This window comes from Grampus griseus (assembly GCF_964374135.1).
Source record: "Grampus griseus genome assembly, chromosome: 1".
NCBI classification, from domain to species: domain Eukaryota; kingdom Metazoa; phylum Chordata; class Mammalia; order Artiodactyla; family Delphinidae; genus Grampus; species Grampus griseus.
Window position 1 is genome coordinate 116028796 of NC_139017.1, and position 22976 is coordinate 116051771.

The 22976-nt window shown below is 42.0% G+C and overlaps 1 protein-coding gene across 6 annotated transcripts in view; it reads right to left on the minus strand.

The window, feature by feature from the left end:
* AK5 (adenylate kinase 5) overlaps positions 1-22976 on the minus strand; it is a gene marked incomplete at both ends in the record, with an annotated part of 237008 nt that overhangs the window by 108980 nt on the left and 105052 nt on the right. For 5 of the 6 annotated variants that reach the window (XM_082678334.1, XM_082678329.1, XM_082678332.1 and 2 more), the window contains 2 exons: positions 3849-3925; positions 11474-11564. In XM_082678334.1, the coding sequence (XP_082534460.1) occupies positions 3849-3925; positions 11474-11564 (168 nt within the window). The remainder of the gene's footprint in view (positions 1-3848; positions 3926-11473; positions 11565-22976) is intronic. The other variant, XM_082678330.1, reaches the window with a different exon arrangement.

Below are 22976 nucleotides of genomic sequence, written 5' to 3' on the forward strand. Positions count from 1 at the left end.
ACAACCCAATCCAAAAATGGGCAGAAGATCTAAATAGACATTTCTCCAAAGAAGACATACAGATGGTCAAGAAGCACATGAAAAGTTGCTCAACATCACTAATTATTAGAGAAATGCAAATCAAAACTACAATGAGGTATCACCTCACACCGGTCAGAATGGCCATCATCAAAACATCTGCAAACAATAAATGCTGGAGAGGGTGTGGAGAAAAGGGAATCCTCTTGCACTGTTGGTGGGAATGTAAATTGATACAGCCACTATGGAGGACAGTATGGAGGTTCCTTAAAAAACTAAAAATAGAATTACCATGTGATCCAGCAATCCCACTACAGGGCATATAACCAGAGAAAACCATAATTCAAAAAGACACATGCACCGCAATGTTCATTGCAGCACTATTTACAATAGTCAGGTCATGGAAGCAACCTAAATGCCCATCGACAGATGAATGGATAAAGAAGATGTGGTACATATATACAATGGAATATTACTCAGCCATAAAAAGGAATGAAATTGAGTCATTTGTTGAGACATGGATGGATCTAGAGACTGACATACAGAGTGAAGTAAGTCAGAAAGAGAAAAACAAATATCGTATATTAATGCACGTATGTGGTACCTAGAAATACGGTACAGATGAACCGGTTTGCAGGGCAGAAGTTGAGACACAGATGTAGAGAACAAATGTATGGACACCAAGTAGGGAAAAACATGGTGGGGTGGGGATGGTGGTGTGCTGAATTGGGCTATTGGAATTGACATGTATACACTGATGTGTATAAAATTGATGACTAATAAGAACCTACAGTATAAACAAACAAACAAACAAAAAACAACTAATACTAAAAAAAAGAAAAAAGAGTCCGCCTGCCAATGCAGGGGACACGGGTTCGAGCCCTGGTCTGGGAAGATCCCACATACTGTGGAGCAACTAAGCCCGTGCGCCACAACTACTGAGCCTGCACTCTAGAGTCTGCGAGCCACAACTACTGAAGCCCGTGGGCCTAGAGCCCGTGCTCAGCAACAAGAGAAGCCACCGCAGTGAGAAGCCCGCACACTGCAGCGAAGAGTAGCCCTCGCTCGCCGCAACTAGAGGAAGCCTGTGAGCAGCAAGGAAGACCCAATGCAGCCAAAAATAAATAAATTAATTTATTAAAAAAAAAAGTGTTAACTGGAATTGGTGATAGATTACCAGTGACCTTGATAATGGCTTTATTTGGAGTGTGAAAGCATAAACTAGATTTTGGTGTTGGGGTGGTCATAGTTTGATTCCTGACTCAACTGCTTGTTAGTTGTTTGGTCTTGAAAAGTCATTTAACCTCTATGAGCTCCAGTTTCCTGAGCTGTAAATTGGGGATAAACAGAGCTACCTTCTTGAGGTACTGTAAAGATTAGCAATAATGCATGTAAACCATAAAACACAGTGTCTGGCTTACAGTAAGTACTCAATAAATGCAAACCCTTGCTTCATTTAATCTTCTGCCCCCCAAATTGCTGTTCCTTTATAGGTAATGCCTTTTCACTTTTAATATTTTATTTTTGTCCTCTGTGCTCTAGATGTTTTACATTATATGCCAAGTCTTTGCTCAAATCTCACCTCTATAATGAGGCCGTCCAAGTTAATATTGACTCTCCTGTTTAATACTGTAATCTGCCCTCCCCAACCCAGCATTCCTAACCCTCCTACCGTGTTCTACTTTTTTTTTCTTCTCATAGCACTTAACAATCTAGAGAATTTACTAATATATTATGTTTATTGTTTACTCTCTGTCTTCCCCACCTGTATGGAAGATCCTTGCCTGTTTTATACAATTAGATATTCCAAGTGCCTAAATGGTACCTGGCACATAGTAGGTGCTCTATTAATATTTGTTGAGGAACTAAATGGAAAAAGAATAGGTGAGGATTTTTTTTTCTTGCTCAGGACTGGATGTGCTTCTTCAATCTGGGGACTTGTTTTTTCTCACCTCTTTAAAGTTCTCAACCATTATCTGTTAAAATGCAGCTCTGCCCCATCCACTCCATTTTATCCTCCTGGAACTCCTGTTAGAATACGTTGACCCAATCATTCTATCCTCAGTGTCTCCTAAGTTCTTTCTTTGACAATGATTTAGCTCTCTGTTTCATTTGAAGGAAATTTCCTCAGCTCTATCATTGTCTGTCTCTCTCTTTTTTTATCGGGGTATAGTTGTTTTACAATGTTGTGTTAGTTTCTACTGTACAGCACAGTGGAGTTCCCTGTACTGTGCAGCAGGTTCTTATTAGTTATCTCTTTTATATATATTAGTGTATATATGTCAATCCCAATCTCCCAATTCATCCCACCCCCCACCCCATCACTGTCTCTTTTTAGCTGTATCTAGTCTACTCTTCAACCGTTAATTGAATTTTTATTGCAATGACAATATTTTTTTTGTGCCTAGAATTTCTATTTCTTCCTCCCTATTCCTTCCTGCTTCTTCCTTTCCATTCTTTCCTGTACTTGTTTCATGGTTTCTAATCTTCCCTTTATCTCCTTGGATATTTTAAATATTCCCAGATTAAGATTTCTTTCAGGCTTTTCTGTTATCCCCAGTCCTTGCAGTGTGAACCCTTCCATTTGTTTAATCAGCTGGATTTCTTGCTACTGTTCATTCCTTGGTGCGGTCTGTAATATTGGATGGTGAGCTCACCCTTCACAGAGGTTGTCTGGCATTTGCCTTTGCTGGGGTCTTAAGAGTTAGCAACTGAAAAGGCTCCAGAAAGGCACCACTGAATGGCCTGTCTTTGGAGGTGAGGATGAGGGTGGCAGAGTGCAGGTGTTAAGGAAGGTGCCCTGAGTTCACTTCCCCACTGTGAAACTATTTGCGTAACTGTGCGCAAATTACTCTTGGAGTCTTAATTCTCTTAATTATAAAATAAAGATAATAATTCCTATTTCCTAGAGATGTTGTGAGGAATTAGTACAATAGTCAAGTTAAGGAACTTAGCACAATGTTTAGTATGTATGAAGTGCTTAATATATGCTAAAAAATATTTTAAATACTTGTCAATATCTTCTCCTTGCTTTGTGATATAAGGGAAGAAACATAATGCTTGTGAAAATAGCTTCTGAATATGTATATGAAACAGAGAGACAGCCATTACATTTGGACACTGGTCAGATCTATCCCCTTTATTTGTTACACATATTAGCTGAAAATGGGGGAAAAACAATTCCAGAAGAACATGCTCACTTGGCTTTCAGCCACCACAGAGGAGCACTGATGAGAGGTGGAAGGAAATTTCAGACATGATGCTTTTTAAAAAATAAGGCCTAATTAGAGACTGGGATCATTTGCCAACTATTTTGGATCATTCAAATAGAGCAGGAGGAAGAGTTCTTCTTCTGAGAAAAAAATGACCCAGATAAATTAATTTCTTTGGTTTTATTCAAATAGAAAATATATTAATATCTTGGCTGTGTTGTCCTTGGTCATCAGTCTCTTTCAAAGGTTAGAAAGAGAAAAGCAGAGCCCTGAACCTGTAACCAATGCTTAGTAAATACCGTGGGCTTATTACAGGGAATGGCTAGAGACACAGGCAAATTCTTGGCCAAGGGAACCTCATGTAACTTCACTTCTATCTCATGTAACTTTTGACCACAAATCTTTCCTCAATTAATTGCCACTTTGAATCTGTGGATAAGGGAGGGTTAAAGGGCCAAAGTTAATGTATAAAAGCTGTATGATTTATCATGGAATAGATTATTTTAGTTCTCTGTAAACATTTCACAGAATGATTTGTAATTCTAATTTTCATGAATCATTTATAAAGACTAAAATTAGAAACATTTAAATAGAGAAATATTTTTAGATTCTAAGTACCTGATCTTCATAATCAGATCCTGTATCAGTGATCTCTCCAGTGTCCAACAGCATCGAAGGATCAAGGTCACTTGAACCTAAGATTAGGAAAACAAAGATTACCTGATGGAGGCCATCCGTGTACATTTCTGAGGCAAACAAACGCCCACCAAGTTTCCATATTGTCTTATTTACAAATATTTCCAGACTCTTCCCATCTGCCAGGCACTGTTTGGCCTGCAGATGGAAAATGCAGATGTAACAGAGCAGGACCCTATGGGGCCTTCCCAGGACAGACCCCCTCCCCCATATCCTCTGCTTTAGCTCCTCTCTGAAGTACCTAGATAACAGTATCTGATGCACATTTCCTGCGTTGTTTTACAGAGGTTAAAACCACCACCAAATGGAAGAAATTAACTACATGACGATCATGAACACCTAGCTCCCAGATCTACTAGTGCCTAAGGATTGAGAATGTTAACCCCTGTGACACCGCCCAGTTACCTCACCATCAACCAATCAGAGAGCTGTGCACGAGCTGATCACATACCCTGGGACACCTCTCCCTCACCTGGCTTTTAAAAATACTTTGTTGAAACCCACAGAGAATTTGGGCTTTTTGAGCACTAGCTCTTCTGAACTCCTTGTTGGTCACCCTGCAATAAATGCTGCACTTTCCTTCACCACAACCCGGTGTCAGTAGACTGGTTTTACTGCATGTGGGGGAGTAGACCCAAGTACGGTTTGGTAACACAGATACCTAGACACTGTCTGTGCCCTTAAGAAGACAATGATCTTGTGGAGGAGATGAATTTATCAACAGCAAGGTTCAGAAACCAAAAAGAAAGACTAATTCTGATTAGTAGTGGAGGAGATGATGGGGGTGGGATTCTTCACAAGGAAATAGTTTGTGAGTCTAAACTGTGAGGGTGAATACGGGTGGTCCAGGAGGAGAAGTGGTTTAAGGGTGTGCCATGGTGGCTGAGGAAGAAGGAACACCAGGAGCAAAGTACAGAGTGAGAGTAGAGCAAGGGGTTTCCAGGAAAAGAAGGGCTGCGTTTGCTCACTCCATGAGAACCTGAGAAGTTTTTCCTCTAGCCTTTGGGTCACCTTGGTCCCCGAAGGTGAGAAAAATCAGGTTAACTTAATGTATTAATATAGAGTTTTTTCCCCCTAGGTGCTACAGGTTACACTGAATTACCTTCCCATTAATCCCCAAGGCTCACACTTAAACCAGTAATTTTCTTAATGGGACTCCTGAAGCACAATTGATTCATCGTCCTCATCTAATGACTCTTTCTTGCTGGGAAATATATATTACCTAACTAGCCAGAAAGACAGAATTCAGTGCTGTCCATAAAAAGCCAGGCACCCTGTGAAGAAACCAACCACTCCACGCTTCATTGTAAACTTGCCCTTGCCGAATAACTCTTGTTCAGAATACGCAATGAGTAATGTTTAATGAAGATGAATCTTCAAAAAGATGTCAAGCATCTCACACACTTCTCAGATATGGACCTCTCCCAGAGATGCTGCTTCCATACTTTCTTCCAGAAAAAGAATCAAGGTGTGTCCCTAAACAGTCTTTTGTCATTTCTACTCTTCTCATCATTACCCCTGCTGTTCACCAAATTGACTAAGTACTAACCCATTATCAAATCGACTAAGTACTAAGCAGTAACACCATTGTTTATTGTGTTTGTAATTAAAAAAAAAATTTTTTTTAAGTACAGTAAAGGCTTTCAAAATGGAGATGCTTGACCCATCAAACCATTTTGGAAAAGTAACTAACTGTAGAGCTACCATGTATAGTTGCATAAATGTGTACTGCACAATTCTTGGTGATGCCCTTGGCAACACAGTGTTAATGAGGTGCTTGTAGAATGGAGTTAGGAGGACTATTAATAAAGTGAGACTAGAGGGGTGATATGGAAACATTTTTAATTTTATATATAATTTTTTAAGTAGAAGGATTATATACTTGTAATTTTTCTGTCTCTGTGTTTTAAGTCTTTTTCAGATAAATACTTTTATTTATAAGGTGTACCTTATAAATAAATGTGTACCTTAGGGCCAAACTACCTGATGTCTCAGAACCCAGTTGGAAGACCATTTTGCCCTTATGTGTTGGGAGACAGTAAAGATGTCAGAAGTAAAACGTACATTTTCCCATTTTAAGATCATGGACATTTTAGAATTTAATATTTCATAGAATCCTACCCTGTCACTTTAGAAAAGAGGAAAATGAGCTGTGGAGGAGTTATATATCTTGGCCAAGGTCATGCAGAAAGTGACTGAGATCAAAGACAGAAGTCACTGCTCCCATTTCTAACATAGCCTACTGACTCCAAGTTGTAAGCAGGCAAAATCCGAATGGCTTTATAAACACGATCTTTCATTACAGTGCTCTATAGGGGAGGACCTTGGAGGAGTGTGCTATCTCTTCTACATTCTGAGAAAATAGGAACAGTGAATGGCCGATGATGAAGTGGGTCACTGGGTGGCTGCGGAAAGGGGAGAATAGAAAGTGGAATAAAGAGGTGTCACTCCAGCCTGTGACAGTCAAGGTGGCTGCTATTGACAGCACCGTTGAAGGCAATGCCAATTTTAACTAGCTTTTGCTACTTCCGCAATACGGATATTATTCACCATTGACTAGTGGTGATAGATACTCAGATGATACCCTCCCCTTAGAATTTAGAGTGATTCATGTGCAGCGAGCAACGTGATCTGAACACAAAGGCTCATTAAACATATAGCTGTTTCAGTTCCTGTGTCCTACTTATTTAATTAGAAACTATTCTTTTGGTCGTTTTAATAAAGTAAAATGTGAAGGACTCTTAGACAACCCAGTTAACAGAGATATTACACATTAATATTTGAAAATGGAAAAAGATTATTAGAAAACTATCTTCAGCGATGGTAGAATGAAGAGGTCTTTGTTTAAAAAGCAACTTCTGCTCATAAGGAAGAAGAGATTGGCTTTCCTAATAAAATGTTTTGAACAGAAATTTTATTGTATCATCAAGGGGTGGAATTTCTTGACGTGCTGTTGCTCTTGGCAACAGTACTAATAGATCATAGAAGGCATAGACAGAGGATGTCATTATCAGCTCAGATAATGATTGAATAGCTTTCATTTTCTTTTAGTATTGGTTGCTTGGTTTGCTGAAAATGGGACCTTTAACAACAGTCTAAGGCTTGACATACACAATAGGGAGGTAAATATAACCATATGTACACATTTTTGCCATCTTTCATTGGATAATTTAACACATAAAACAACTGCAATGATCTTGTTACTCAAAGAAGACAGCAAAATTAGGACCTTTTGCAAAAGTGATGGTATGGCTTTCGTTTCCCCCTATTTTGAACTTCTTGATTTCTTTTCAGATTTAAAAGTATCCTTCCCATAGATAACAGAGAAAGGTATGAGCTGAAATAGAACCCCACAGGGGGCACTCAGTGTCACTAGTTTTAGACATTGAATGGTCTTCGGAAATATTTTCAGGTTGTTTCCTTAAATTTAAGTGGGACGATGACAAATTGGCTTCAGAGGTACAGAAAGGCTAACCATACTGCCTTCTGGGACACTGGTAAAGACTTGTTTCCTCCTAGTGGATCTTCGATCTGAAGTTTGAGGAAGGCCCTCCTCCCACTTGGAGTACCAGATAGAGGGAGACTCCTGCCCCGTCTGAGGAAAGCGGTCTCTCCCTTCTCCTGTCTCTTCTGCTAAACCATCAGCAGCTTTAGGTGGGGTTGTATTTCTTCTCTGAATCTAAGAACAAAACTTAGAAATTCTATGCATTCGATACATATATGCTGAATGACTGAAAAATGGATAAAAGGACAGTTACGTTTCACTTTTGTGGATCTCAATCTTTTTTTTTTTTTTAGCATCTTTCTTGGAGTATAATTGCGTTACAGTGGTGTGGATCTCAATCTTAATCATTCGCTCCATTTGCTCTTTGAACATTAAATCCCTCCTAAGCGCCTTAAGCATTAGGCACGGAGAATCCAGCTCTAATTCCAACAGGCTTGGAAGTGTTAGTAGCAGTTTGTGTTAGAATTCCTTTGAAGAAGGGCATTGTATTTCTTTGGAAAAAAATATCCTGGCAGTATTTGGGACTAGAAGGAAGCTCCTCGAGGGAACTGGGTGTTGGGGGACTGTTCTGGGTGAGAAGAGAAGGGGGGATTTTTTTTTTTTAGTTACTCCATGACAGTGGTGGGGGAAGGGAGGAAGAGAGGGAGAAGAGGGTAGAAGTCAACCTGGGAAAAGGGGGAAAGGCTGTGCTGCATAAGATGTGGTCTCTCCCCGCGACCCCTCAAATCCTCAGCAAAGATACTAACCTATGCTTAACCTTTTAAATGGGACAGCCGCATGCTTTATACACATAAGCCGTTTACTCTTCACAACTGTCCTATGAGGTAGCGCTAATATTCTTCCCTTATAGATGGGGACACTGAAGCCCAGAGACACTGAGTGATGTAGGCAGATGACTCTGCTAGAAGTATTACTGGAGGGCTCCATGGAGGAGGAAACACCACAGACAGGGTGCAGAGGTTCATGGACTGGCATTCTCTGGCCTGGAGGCAAGGAAATGCACACTCTGCTCTGGAGCCAAAGGAAATTTGGTGTGGCTGTGAGTTGATGGGCCCAGGTGAGTAGCCCAGCTGAGGTGACCAGCTAGAAGAGAAAGGGCTAATGTGGCATCTCACATAAGATTCATACCGGGTTTTAAACCAACGCTCATGTATACTCTGTCCTCATGAAGTCCTGCACTCTTGTAAAGGAAATAGATTTTAAACAAACAATCCTATACCTAATTATATAATCACAGTTGCGATGAATGCCCTGAAGGTAAAGGGCAGAGCGCCACACAGGGATGTAGTCTGGGATGGGGTCTGAGAACGTTTCCTTGAGGAAATCACATTTAAACTGAGATACAAAGCAGGACCCGGCCAAGGACCGGATGAAGGAGTGAGAGAATAGAGGGATGCAAATGGAGATAGGTGGTTCCAAGTACTTTGTGCAAATGGCCAGAGGCGGGAAGGTACCTGAGGCATTCAGGTGCTGGAGGAAGCTGGTGTGAGGGAGGGGAGAGGTGACGCTCTGACGGGGACATGACCACTGCAGGAAAGCCAAGGATATTTTTGTCACGGTAAGAACCCTGGTGCTCAGCCTGCAGGAAAGTCATGGAAGGTTTTGCTTTGTTTTGATTTTTGTCAGGGGGCTGCATTCTGGGAGGATCCCCATGGCAGCAACAGGATTCCTAACAGACGGACGGGCCGGGCCAGGAATGACAAAGGCTTCGATGAGTTCGCTAGGTATAGTGAAGGAGGCCTGGACTCCCAAGGTGTCTCTGAGGAACGACGATCCATGATCGGTGTGAGGTGTGAGGGCAGGGACACTTTTGCCTGGCTCTCTTAAAAGAAAAACTGCGTGATCTCCCTTGCATGTGGAACCTAAAAAAGTCAAATACATAGAGGCAGAGAGTAGAATGGTGGTTGCCACAGACACGCAGGTGGGGGAAGTGGGGAGATTTTGACCAAAGGGTACAAAGTTGCAGTTACGTAGGAAGAATATGCCTAGAGATCCAATGCACAGCAAGGTGACGACAGTTCATAATATGTATTGAATACTGGAAAATTGCTAAGAGAATATGTTTCAGATGCTCATTCATCAAACACAGAAGAATGGTAACTATATGAAGATGAAGTATGTTAATTAGTTGGACTGTAGTAATCATTTCACAAATCAAATCATCGTGTAGTATATCTTAAACATATACGATTTTTATGTAAAAAATTTAAAAGAATTGAAAGCTATTCACGTGGAGGTGATATGAGAGCAGTGGGGCAGCTGAGATACTGCAGAGAGAGGATTCAGGAGAAGGGAAGAGCCACGGGAGAAAACCTGGGGGCTGCCGTGTCACAGAGCAGAGGCCACTGACATGGCTTGTTTAATTGACCAACATTTACAAGCTGGGAGATTTCACCTGCTGGTGCAGGCTCACCAGGGCTGTTACAGATAGAACAAGTTTACTTTAAGGCTGGAGCAGAACCCAGTTTTCAGGGGTCTTGGAAGTGGAAGGGATCTAGGGGGAGTTGAGGCTGTGAGCACAGACCCCTCTGTTCATAAGCTCGGAGTTGTAGAGAGGAAGGAGTGGTCTCCTGGAAGCCTCTGCTATGGGCCAGGCACTGTGCACTCTACCAAGGGGACATGAAGAGGACAAAGACACAGTTTACTGAATTGCACACAAGCCAGCCCAGCTACATCACTATAGGACGAGGCTACTTTGGAGCAACGCTACTTGAGAGCCATAAAGTGCTGGGAGTTCTAAAGAAGGGGCCGCTTAAATCTTCTCCTCTTCTCCACTGTTTGGAAACTGAGGGTATCTAGCCGACAGATATTTGTTATTAGAGGTCTAAATGAATGTTCTAAATGAAACATTAAAATAAAAGCACAGGTGTCAGCAGTTTTCAGAGCAGTGGTACTTCTGTTTACATGATCTTACATGCTTCTCAACAACACTCCCTCTTGCCCTGCAATAGGCCATCTTTCTGTAAATATCACTGGAAAATGAGGCAGGCGAGTTTACGTCAGCTGTCTGTGCTCTGCGGGTCTGTCCAGAAAGACTACTGCCTTTTAAAAAACTCTGTCTTTCTTCAAACCTACTTGCAGTGAGCTTCAAATACGGCTTCAAACTTTTAGGTGTTTAGCCTTTTCCTTTACAGCCCGGAACTTTTGGTCTTTATTCACTGAGGCCATAACTGAGAAGAAAGGTGAGGACTGAGAAAGACTTGAGAGTCATCCATGTAGAATTGATGGTTGAAACCAGGACGGACAAGGAGCTGACCCAGAGAAAGAGTAAAAGAGAGTGAGAGAAGGGTCAAGGACAGAAATGTGAGTACCGCCTACTTAAAGGGGTATGATTATCCTGCACGATTGTCCAACGTCAAACTTCTAGACATAAGAAGACAAGGGGCAGAGCCACAACAGGGGCTGTGGGTCGGGATGGGAGCAGCTATCACACCAAAGAGGAGGCATTTCCCAGGTGGCACAGGAGAGACAGGTATGAGTTAGGGAGTTCTGGAGAAACTGTAACTTTTATTGTTGCACAAATTGTGGGTTAGATCATTATAAAATTATAGTAACAGAGGTCCTTTGCTACATTGTGACTGCCTGCTAATTTGCACTTTCAATGACTGGAAGAAAGGCAGTAACTGTTAAGAGCCAGATGTATGGCTCTTTTCTATGTCGTTTTGTGCCTTTATTTTATTTTTTATTTTTTTGCGGTATGCGGGCCTCTCACTGTTGTGGCCCCTCCCGTCGCGGAGCACAGGCTCCGGACACGCAGGCCCAGCGGCCATGGCCCATGGGCCCAGCCGTTCCTTGGCATGTGGGATCCTCCCGGACCGGGGCACGAACCTGCGTCCCCTGCATCAGGCAGGCGGACTCCCAACCACTGCGCCACCAGGGAAGCCCAGTGCCTTTATTTTTACACCAGAAGTTGTAAAGACCTGAGGACAACATCATGCTTACGACCTTACGGCAGTTTGTTGAGCTCCAACCTTACTACAAAGCCCTAGACGCTTGGCAGGGGATCAGGGTATACTGTAGCCCAAAGGACACAGTGACTTACCTGCTGCAGCCTCTTTGTTTGGAAATAACTTGCTGTCAACTGCCATGCTGATGTCATAGAACACCTCATCCTCGTCTCGGTCGGCATCAAACTGGGAGAAATCAGGACAGACACGTTGGGAACGTGAGGATACATAAATTAATTCATTCCAAAATATAATGAACATGCATCACACAACTGTATCTCTAATGAAGCAGGACAACAGGAACTGAGTCTTTAATCAGATATTTAGAGGGTTTTTCAAGCCCGGACCTCATATCAAACAGAGAGGGGTGTTAGGGAGTAAGTGTACAGTCACTAACGGTTAAGAAAATTGTGTAGAATTTTCTTAATTTCTAAAACAAGCTTTGGAAAAACCCATAACTTGTGCTTTTCTGGCTCCTTAGTTTTGTTTTGAAATCTTCCCTGCCGCCGCCTCCTTCATGAAAAAATATTTCTAAACAACATGGGGATAGATTTTCTAATTTATTGTTAACAAAAGAAAAAAGAGACCCCTCAAACCAAATTTTAGCTACTATACAAATACTATAGATGCTATCCTATAGGTATAGTCTACAGACACTATCGGTTTAGATGTAACAAAAATTATGGATTCAAATATTTTACCATTCTCTAAAATTTACAAAATTTTAAATATTAAAAATGTGGTTACATTTATAAATCCCCTATTTCCCAAGTTGTTCAGTGGTTTTTAAATATTTATTTATTTGGCTGTGCTGGGTCTTAGTTGCAGCACGTGGGATCTTCATTGCTGCGTGCGGGGTCTTTAGTTGCAGCATGTGAGATCTAGTTCCTTGACCAGGGATTGAACCGGGGCCCCCTGCACTGGGTGTGTGGAGTCTTAGCCACTGGACCACCAGGGAAGTCCCTCAGTGCTTTTTAGAAATACACTTTTGTCTCTTTGTTTTTTTAAAATAGGCTTACTGAGTTATAACTGATATACAATAAACTGCATATATTTAAAGTGTACAAAACGGTAAGCTTTGACATCTGTATACACCTGTGAAACCATCATAAAAATCAAAATAGTGAACATCTCCATCACCTCCCCCCAAAGTTCCCTGGTGCCCCTTGGGAATCCCTTCCTCCTGCCCCACCCCCCCATCAGGTAATCATTGATATGTTTTCTGTGACTAGAGATTACTTTGCATCTTCTAGAATTTCATGTAAAAGGAATTGTACAACATGAAATATTTTTGTCTGGATTCTTTCACTCTCCACAATTATTTTGAGATTTATCAAGTTTATTCCTTTTCATTGCTGAGTAGTATTCCATTGTATGGATATACTATTAATTCCATCCTGGGTATGTTTCGTCTTGGACATTGTAGTTTTTATCCATAGATGTTTGATTTGAGTCTTTAAAAATATCTATGTCTCTATTTAAGGTTTTAAACACATGAACTACAATTATAACGTCTAATATCCTTCTCTACTGATTCCTACAACTGAGTTGGTTTTCACTGATTTCCCCCATTATTATGGGGCATATTTTCCTGTTTCTTTGCATGCCTGGTAGTTTTTTACTGGATGCTGGGCATTGACAATTTGACCATGTTGGATGATAGGTGTTTTTGTATTTCTATATTCTTGAGCTTCATTCTGGAATGCAGTTTAGTTACTTGGAAACAACTTGATCCTTTCAGATCTTGTGTTTAAGATTTGTTGGACTGGACCAGAGCAGTGTTTAGTTTAGGGTTAATTATTCCGCCCTGTTGCGGCAAGACACTTTGAAGTACTCTACACGTTTCCTTGTGAATTAAGGGATTTTCCAGTCTGGCTGTGGAAACAGGCACTCTTCTCAGGCTGGTGTGAGCCCCAGCTACTGTTTCTGCTGATCCTTTTGGGTGGTTTTTCCCTCAGCCTTGGGCAGTTTGCTCATATGCATGCCCTGATTAGTACTCTGCTGGATGCTGGAGGGGAACCCTCTGCAGATCTCCAGAGTTCTCTCTCTGTGCATCTCTGGTACTCTGTCCTCTGCAGTCCAGCCACCTTGGGTCTCTTGCACTCTCAGCTCCATTTCCTCAACTCTTGGAGTCTACCCATCTCCACAAGGCTTCCTTCTCCCTGCACTATAGCTGGAAAGTCTCCAGTAATAAGCTGGGGACAATCACAGGCCCATCATATTTGTTTCCTTTCTCTCAGGGAATCACCTCATTGTCTGATGTCCAGTGTCTTAAAATTGTTTTTTTTAAATATATATTTTCTGTTTATTTATTTTTGTTTGTTTCATGGGAGGGAAAATACAGTCTCTTTTATTTCATCTTGGGATTTTTTTTTTTTTTTTCGGTACGCAGGCCTCTTACTGTTGTGGCCTCTCCCATTGCGGAGCACAGGCTCCGGACGTGCAGGCTCAGCGGTCATGGCTCACGGGCCCAGCCGCTCCGTGGCATGTGGGATCCTCCCAGACCGGGGCATGAACCCGCGTCTCCTGCATCGGCAGGGCGGACTCTCAACCACTGCGTCACCAGGGAAGCCCCCATCTTGGTTTTTAACCTTAATTATTATCTTGAAGATATTTGAAAAGATTTAAGTGATTTATTCCTTTATATTTTCCTACTGAAATGCTTCATTATTTTTAGTGAGAGGAATTTAGAAGCCCAAATTAGAAAGTTATTACCTAATCTCCCCTTACACAGTTAAAGCTCATCATATGGTGCTTTAAAGTATTTTCACTATGTCACATCAGCCCACAGGAAAGGTGAGGCAGATTATTTTGTTTCTATTTTACAGGTGAGGAAATACCTACTCAGATATTATGACTTTCTCAAGTCAAACAGCTGACAAGCAGAAGTAGGACTTGCACTTAGGATGACTGACACTTTCCATCCTATCAGGCTACATGTGATCATCATAGTCAGACAAATACAGCCCTGCTGCTCAAATGAGTGTTAACAGCCCTTCTGTCTAAACGCAAGGGTGAGAAAAGCAGATGGTGGTTAGGGCAGATACGAGGGGACCACCAAGGCAAGATTAGTGCCACCTTTATGCACTGCTTCCCACACCCATAGACCATGGCTGGTTTTTTTCTTTCAAAATGTCTGTCAGCTATCATCAGTAACGGGTAAGTTCTACTAAGGGGGGTTTGTTTTTATTTTTTTCTTGGGCTTTTGAAAGATGGGTGGCAGCATATAATTTTATAAATAAAAAAGCATAAGCTTATGTTTTAGCCGTAGTTCCCCAGAAAACAGAACCTAAGGCAAAACTTATAGGTTAACACTTTATTGGGGGCGCGCGTATGCATGTAATCCCAGGGCAGTTAAGTTTGAAAGAAAAAGGGAAGTGAGACAGAGAAGGAAGCAAAGCAAATGTAAGGTGGCATGTTACTGATCTTGTCCCCAGCTTCACAAAGTCACAGCTGGTCTCCAGAAAGGCTAAACGGAACCAGTACATCTCAGAACAGTCTGAGGAGGGAGGTAGGGACAGGCATTTATATGCTGTCTTTTCAGTTTCCTGCTTCCACTGGTCCAAGTTTTCCTTATGAAGAGTTAAGTCCCCCCACCTCTTGGTTGTGTTTCCTAGACCCCGGGGCAGCCCCTGGGAAGCCAGATCCCATGCCCCAGGGAGTGGCAAAAAATCTGGATCTAGAAGTGCTGGAAGGTGCCCAACCCCCTACAGGTATGGTCTGGTTGAGCCTGGGAGCCATCTCTGCACAGGCTCCCACCAGGCTGGGGACGATGAAGCCCAGCCTTCATCCTTAAGAGGCTGGCTGGGTCTGTCAGCCATGCCGGAAGGCAGGGCATCGGTGGACAGCTCTCCATTCAACAAGTGACCGAGGCCCAGGGCACATGGGCCAAGTGAGTCAGGGGAAGCTTGTAAACTGGTTTAGGCAGCTTAAAACTCAACCAGAGCTTGATTTGAATTTCTGCTTTCCCTGTAGCAGCAGTCTGATCTTGAACAACTTATTTCCCTGTTCTTAGCATATATACAATGCGATTATTATTATTATTATTATTATTTTGCGGTACGCGGGCCTCTCACTGCTGTGGCCTCTCCCGTTGCAGAGCACAGGCTCCGGACACGCAGGCTCAGTGGCCATGGCTCACGGGCCCCGCCACTCCGCAGCTTGTGGGATCTTCCCGGACTGGGGCACGAACCTGTGTCCCCTGCATCGGCAGGCGGACTCTCAACCACTGCGCCACCAGGGAAGCCCCATACAATGTGATTATTGTGAGGACTAAAGAGATGGTGTATTCAATACCCCAATACAGAGCCTGGCATAACTGCAGTCCTTCTTTTTCCTCCTTAAGGCTGAGGGAGTATGTTCTATAGACCTTTGATTGCTTCTGTACTTTGAACAAGGCATGTGTATGCTACACACACACACACACATGCATACACTTATTTTTTTTTTAAAGTTGGGGATTGTGTAATAAGGAATACAACTGACTTTGAGATTTTCTAGGAGATATTCTATCCTCCAACCGATTTGAACAAGGATATGTTTAGCTCTGGCAGACTAAAGTACTTAATTGTCCAATCCAAAAGGCAAAATGCAAAAAGTAAAACATCATTCATGAAAGCATTCAACAAATATTTGCTGAGTATCTACTATGTCCTAGGTAGATTCTTCAACTGACCACTCTTAAGTGATTGGACTACGAACAAGGAGCCCCAAGGAAGGAAGATGACACCCACACAGCCAACTCAACTCTGGGATTATAGAGATGTTGTTGAAGCCCACTGACTCTTGCATCAGGACCACAGAATTTAACCTCGTCTTTCTTATTTTCTGTAACATCCCACTTTGACAGCTCCAGGACTAGCATGGGACTCTTGTCTCTAGTCGCTTGGCAAATTATGTGGCATCTGGACCTTGGAGAGCACTCTGATTGGGTACTATCAGGACAACTGCCACTTAACGGACAAAGACCTTTACAAATTGGTAACATTCAGTGTTGGAGAGGTTGTGTGTATGGTGAGTGGAGATGTGGCTTTTCAATCATCAGACTTTTTACTTACTATCTGTTTTTGCACAAACCATACACATCCGTGGTTCTCAACCAGGAATAATTGTGTCCACCCCTCCCACCCCTGCCCCAATATTTGGCAATGCTGATAGATATTTTTGGTTGTCGCAACTGGAAGGGGGGAGGCTATTGTCTAGGGACGCTGCTAACTACCTTACAGTACACAGGACAGCCCTCTCACAACGGAGAATTATCCAGTCTAAAATGTCAATAGTGCTGAAGTTGAGAGACCCTCATCTACACCAAAGCATTCTCAGTTTTGGGGTTTCTAAATAGTGTTTTGAAACTCAAGTAGCAGTGATCTCCTTTCTTTCCTTTCTCCCTCCCTCCCTCCCTCCCTCCCTTCCTTCTCTCTCTCTCTCTCTCTCTCTCTCTCTCTGATTTTGACCTGCAAGAACCCGTGCTGTAAACTTCAAAATACAGAGGATAGTAGAAGTGATAATACTGCAGGGGTAGCATAGGTATAGGGTGATGAAGGTTCTAGAAATAACAGTTTCTATAGATCTCGTGGGTCAGAAACAAGCTTTGGGGGCAGATGTAACTGTATGCCACTAGGCCAGATGATGTCCGAGGTTGTTCCCAGCTCTGAAATTCTGTGATTAGGTGGGCCCTTTATCTTTTTGGTGATTGTTATTTAATATCTAGCAATCTTAACAAACCTCTTTTCTTATTCTGAGGGAAAGAACTCGCAGAGGACACGGTCTGCATGATTGTTTTATGTCATTTAATGTAAGAGGGCTGGGGAGGTCAATTGGAAATTTCAAAATGAGATGCTTACCAAATTCCCCAGTTCACTCACAACATGTTTTAAGTTGAATAACAAATGTTGTAACAGCTTTCAAAATCATACAAAATATATCTAGATTAGGAAAGGAAATTATAGTAGATTGAGCAGAATTAGGCACCATCTGAGGAGAAAGCAACAATGATGGTTTGCAATTTTTTCTTTTTTTTTTTTTTTGCAGTTATGCGGGCCTCTCACTGCTGTGGCCTCTCCTGTTGCGGAGCACAGGCTCCGGACACGCAGGCCCAGCTGCCATGGCCCACAGCCCCAGCCGCTCCGCGGCATGTGGGATCCTCCCGGACCGGGGCACGAACCTGCGTCCCCTGCATTAGCAGGCGGACTCTCAACCACTGCGCCACCAGGGAAGCACAACAGTTTGCAATTTTAATGGCAGAAATGAGCTCTTGTTTGTTTTCTTTTGGCTCTGATTTGCAGACTGCAAGAGGCTGCCCAGATCTTCTCCACAGAGACAAGGCATTCTGTATTCTTAGCTCTGCTAGCTGGGAATGTTAGGTGTATAAAATATGCTAAAAGGACTCGAAAGGGAGGATAACAGTTCAGTCTTTCTAGATTCCACTTTCATTAAACTTAGCTCTGTCTCCTGTATTTTCTCTGCTTCAACATTTGAAAAAGAAATAAATTGGCTCTGTTATTAGTATTGTCTCAGTTTTATATATCCCATAAGTATCCTTCTCTGAGCATCATACCAGCTTCTTCAACATTTTACTTCTCCCTGGTTTCCTGCAAGGGATTTCAATTAAGTATGCTCTCTACCAGATGGTTTTCATCATTTGCTACTGGAGACCCTTCAACATGCAAAACACTGGCCCTTCAAATCTTTTCTTTTATATGTCTCGAGACTTCCTTCTAAAGAACTGATTGGTTGGTGTCCTCTTTACAGTACTTTGTTTTCCTCCAACAAAAATTGGAGTTTGTACTAAAATAGTGATCATTAAAAAAACTTATGGTCCCGGGAGTGAAATCTGTAGTTATGAGCTATGGAGTAATCACAGTTTATATTATTCTGCAGAACTGTCTTTCTAAAGCTTCATAATTAAACACAAAATTTGAAGAGAAGCATCGAAGTAGGTCTGGTTGGGGGTGGGGTGGGTAGGGACAACATTCTGTCTGGGAAAGCCAAATCATGTAGGTGGTGGAACCAGGATCTGAATCCAGATCTGTCTACATCGAACGGCCAAGGCTGTTAGGATCAGGTCTCAGCTCCATGGGGCAGCCACAGATCTTAGCTGGGCTCTTGCAGAACAAACCAGAATTAAAGCCCTAAAGGAGAACTCTCAGGACAGACTGAAGCCAAGCAAAGCCAGGTCCAGATGTGATATACTCAAATATTCTTGATCTTGTTTTCCATTTTGAGATAGTAGGTGATTTTATTTCTCTGTATAACATGTGTACCCTGCCAGATGGATGTGTCTGTTGGCAGAAGAACCTCTCTGCAGGCTGGCCAGGAGCGTCAGAAGAAGCAAGGACAGGCAAAGCTGACCGCAAGAGGCAGAAGATGTCCCAACTCCAAACAGAGCTCTCTCTCGCGGTCTTTAGCTTAAAGTTATCAATTTCACAGGGAAGCTGGCTACTGCTCCTCCATCCTGTTTGTCTACTGTTGACTCTAGTTGTACCTTCCCCAGTAGCCTTCTACAACTTAAACAACCCTGTCCTTTAGTGTGTTAAGAGGACTGAAGTCATCTAGCGTGGATTCTGTTTTTCTCCTCTCATTACCACTCAATCCTTCCTCAGTGATCAAAGAAAGAGTAGGCCTGCCCTCCTTCTAAGAGCCTCTCTGGGGTTGGAGAGTAGATTTCTGGTCTGGGTCCATTTTCAGTCTAGCACTCCCTGTGGACGCTGCTCTGGTTTTGCCCCAGGGGTTCCCTATCCCCCAGCACCTGAGGCACAGCCTTGGCTCAGCTGCTCCTCCTTACATCCCAGCCAGGGCTTCAGCCCTGCCCCTGACTGGGCGGCAACATTCCAGACTCCTTTCCCAGAGCTCCTTACTCTGGGTTGTCTCATTAGGGGATGGGGGATCCAAAGCCAGACCGCCTGCAATAAGAGGGGAGAGACTAGGTCTCAGGACTTGCAGACGGTTGCTGGGAAGAGTCAAAGCGTAAAGAATCCAAGTTGGTGGTGGAAACTGGGTCTGGAACAATTTTTGAGCTGAATGGTATGTGGCTACAGTAGTTGATTTTTAATACTTTGCAGGCTAAAGTAGAGCCCTAGAGCAGACAGCCTCAAACTGAGCAATGTCCAGATAATGAACCGATATCAAGTGCTCAATATTCTGCTCATGGATCTGTTGGCACTAGGAGAGGACAATTTTCAGGTTAAGTTGCTCCATGTGGCATCTTAAAAAAACGCCAAACTCCAGAAACAAGAGAGTAGAATGGTGGTTGCCAGGGCCTAAGGGGTGGAGGAAATGGGGAGATGTCAGTCAAAGGGTACACATTTCCATTATAAGATGAATAAATGCTGTGGACCCAATATCCAACATGGTGACTATAGTTAACAATACTGTATCATATACTAGAAAGCTGCTAAGAGAGTAGATCTTAAATGTTCTCACCACACACACACATACACACACACACACACACTGTAATCATGTGAGGTGATGGGTGTGTTAACAACCTTATCATGGGAATCATTTCACAACATATATGTGTATCAAATCATCTCACTGTATATCTGAAACTTATACAATGTAATATGTCAATTATATCTCAAGCTGGAAAAAAAAGTGAAGTAAAATTAAGTTGCCACAGAAAGCATATATATAAAGGGCATAGATATCCTTTTTATTCTTTTTGGCCTTGCCTTGAGGCTTGTGGCCTCAGTTCCCTGACCGGGGATTGAACCCGGGCTCTTGTCAGTGAAACCACGGAAGCCTAACCACTAGGCCAGGGAACTCATTTTGTTTTTGGCCGTACCGCGTGGCTTGCAGAATCTTAGTTCCCCAACCAGAGATCGAAACTGTAATTAGTCTAATGGAGGTGTAGCTGAAAAAAAACCCTATTTTAGTACATGTGAACGGATTTAATATATTTTTAAGATGATACTACTAAATGATGTGTTGTTTCTCACTCCGAAGTTAATTAAAGAAATAGATCTGCAGCCCAGCAAATAGGTTGATACAGTGGATTTTGTCAGGTAAGAAAAGTTTTAGAATGTGTCTTAGGATCAGGATGGATCTACAAGATGCAATTCAACTCAGTAAAGATTTATCAAGCACCTACTTTATCCTAGGTATGCGCTGGGTACTGAAAATACATGAAAAGAGGATTAAATCATGTAAGCTTTTCTGTAATTATTAAGGCACAAACAAGGATTAAAATACTTTGAAAAGATTTGATAAAGAAAGGTTACAGGAAGAAAATGGAGGAAAATAGGCAAGATATACTCACTGTAGACAAGAATCACATCACGTGGTTCCTATATTTTCTCTACTTCACCTAGCAGGGTGCTGAGCCCAGCAGTTAGACAACAAATACTTGTCAGACTCAGTTAACCAGAAAATTCAATGAATTAAAATACCCTTTCCCTTCCTATTTTCTCTTTTTTCCCTCTCGTCCCAGCATTCCAGCAATTTGAGACTTTATAAAACTACAAGGTGGTGGCATAAAGATTTAAACCTCTGCCAAGAAATCGTGCAAACTCAAACTAGTTAAGAGTCTCAGAAGTCAAATTTCAGCCTCCTGTGACATTTGGTACCTCTCATAATTACAGGCTCCATTCTCTCTAGTGCTCAAGTGTCTCCTCTGTAGAGCCCTAAGTGGTACCCTGGAAGCCTGAAAAAACCACCTGCTGCCAAAGCGCCAGATGTGTGACTAGGGACTAATTTAGGCCTTGGGAAGATCAGCCTCCTTCTTTCTTTTACCAATTTTTTCCTTTCCTTTTTTTTCCCCCAGTTGAGATGCTTCATTCTTTTATTTTTAAAAATATCTCACCAGCGGTGTGGACTTTAACAACCCTAGCCAAATGTGGCCAGTTCATAATTACATGGGAGATTTAGTGGAGATCAAGTGGAATCAAAGAGATCAGCTCAGAAAACGAAAAGCAAAGGGAAATGTATCTTGCAATGTCAACACGGGACCTTAGGATGAAACATGTTGCTTACAAGCAGAAAAAGACTTAGGATTTTAAATCAAATTCCTTTTTAGTTAGTACACACTTTCTATGTTACCAGTACTGAGAGGTTGTCTCTCTATACAAATTTCTTTAGGATGGCAAAATTTCTTTAACACTGATGAAAACAGATTTTATTTGAGTAGCCAGCAATTGTTCTGGATAATAAAATAGCTCTTAGAAGAATCATGCTAATGTTTCCCCTTGTTGGATACATGGACAAGAAGTATTATAAGTATGACTTTGGGGAAATAATTTAATTTAATTCAGTCAAATATGGCAGTGCCTTTGCCCTCATGGAGTTTAAGGTCTATGTTGAGAAACTGATAAGTAAATCATTAATAACAGTTCCGTGCAAGAAGGGCCTTGATGGGGTGTACATGGGGTGTCCTGGGGGTTGGGACTGTGCAGGTGGGCAGTGTGGGGTTAGGGGAGGGTCAGAGAAGGTTTCCTGGAGAAGCTGATCTGTGAGTCAAAGTCTGCACAAGTGAGACTAAGTGAAGTGAAGAAAGGAAAGGAAGGGCATTTCTTTCAGTGACAAGGAATAAAGGTATGAAAGCCACAGTTTCTTTGAAGAAAATGAAGGTGACTTTGCCTTAAAATTTTGGGATTCACCTTCTGAGAAGGGATTGGGTGGTGATGCACCTTCTTGCTTCCTGAAGTTATTTGATGGCTTTCTTGGGGTTTTTGATCTGGTAGCTGCTTCCTCTACCAGAAATCCCTGGGCATGTGCATGTACTAACTGTGTGCTGGGCTGTGTCCACAGGAAAGTGACAGATGAGTTCATGGGCATAACAATAGTTACCATTTATTAAGCACTTTCTATCTGCCAGGCAATAGGTGAAGCACTTTGTAAACATCTCAATAACACCCAGAACAACCCGAGGTGTCACTCTCCCAAGGAAATAGTTAGCTCAGAAAGGTAATACTTATTTAAGGTCAAACTGGTGAAGAACAGGGTTTGGGTATGAGCTCAGGTGTGTCTTACTTCTGTCTTACCATACTACACGTGTGCTCTTAAGAACTAAGCTACTAAAAAAAAAAAAAAAAAAAAAAAAAAAAAAAAAAAAAACTAAGCTACTTTGCTCTGTGAAGAATAAATCCTATGCAGTCAGTTATCCCACATTCATTTCTTTTTTTTTTTTTAATTGGAGTGTAGTTGCTTTACAATGTTGTGTTAGTTTCTGCTGTGCAACGAAGTGAATCAGCTGTATGTATACATATATCCCCTCCCTCTGGGACCTCCCTCCCACCCCCCCCCATCCCACCCATCTAGGTCACCACAGAGCACTGAGCTGAGCTCCCTGTGCTATACAGCAGGTTCCCACTAGCTATCAATTTTATACATGGTAGTGTGTATACGTCTTTTTCCCCTGTATTTTTAGTTTTAAGGTCATTTCCAATTTCAGAGCCATTTAAACAACCATCCTCACTTTTTCCTTTATGCACTAACCCCAGGTTTAGTACTTTGTGAAAATGTGGTTAGTACCAAGTTCCCAAAAAATCAATCTGGTCTTTGTTTCAGAGTAATTAACTTACTAACAAGATGGCTATGATTTGATGGTAAAAAGTAATTTAAATAAAAGAATGGATGATTATTTAACAATTTAATAGCCAT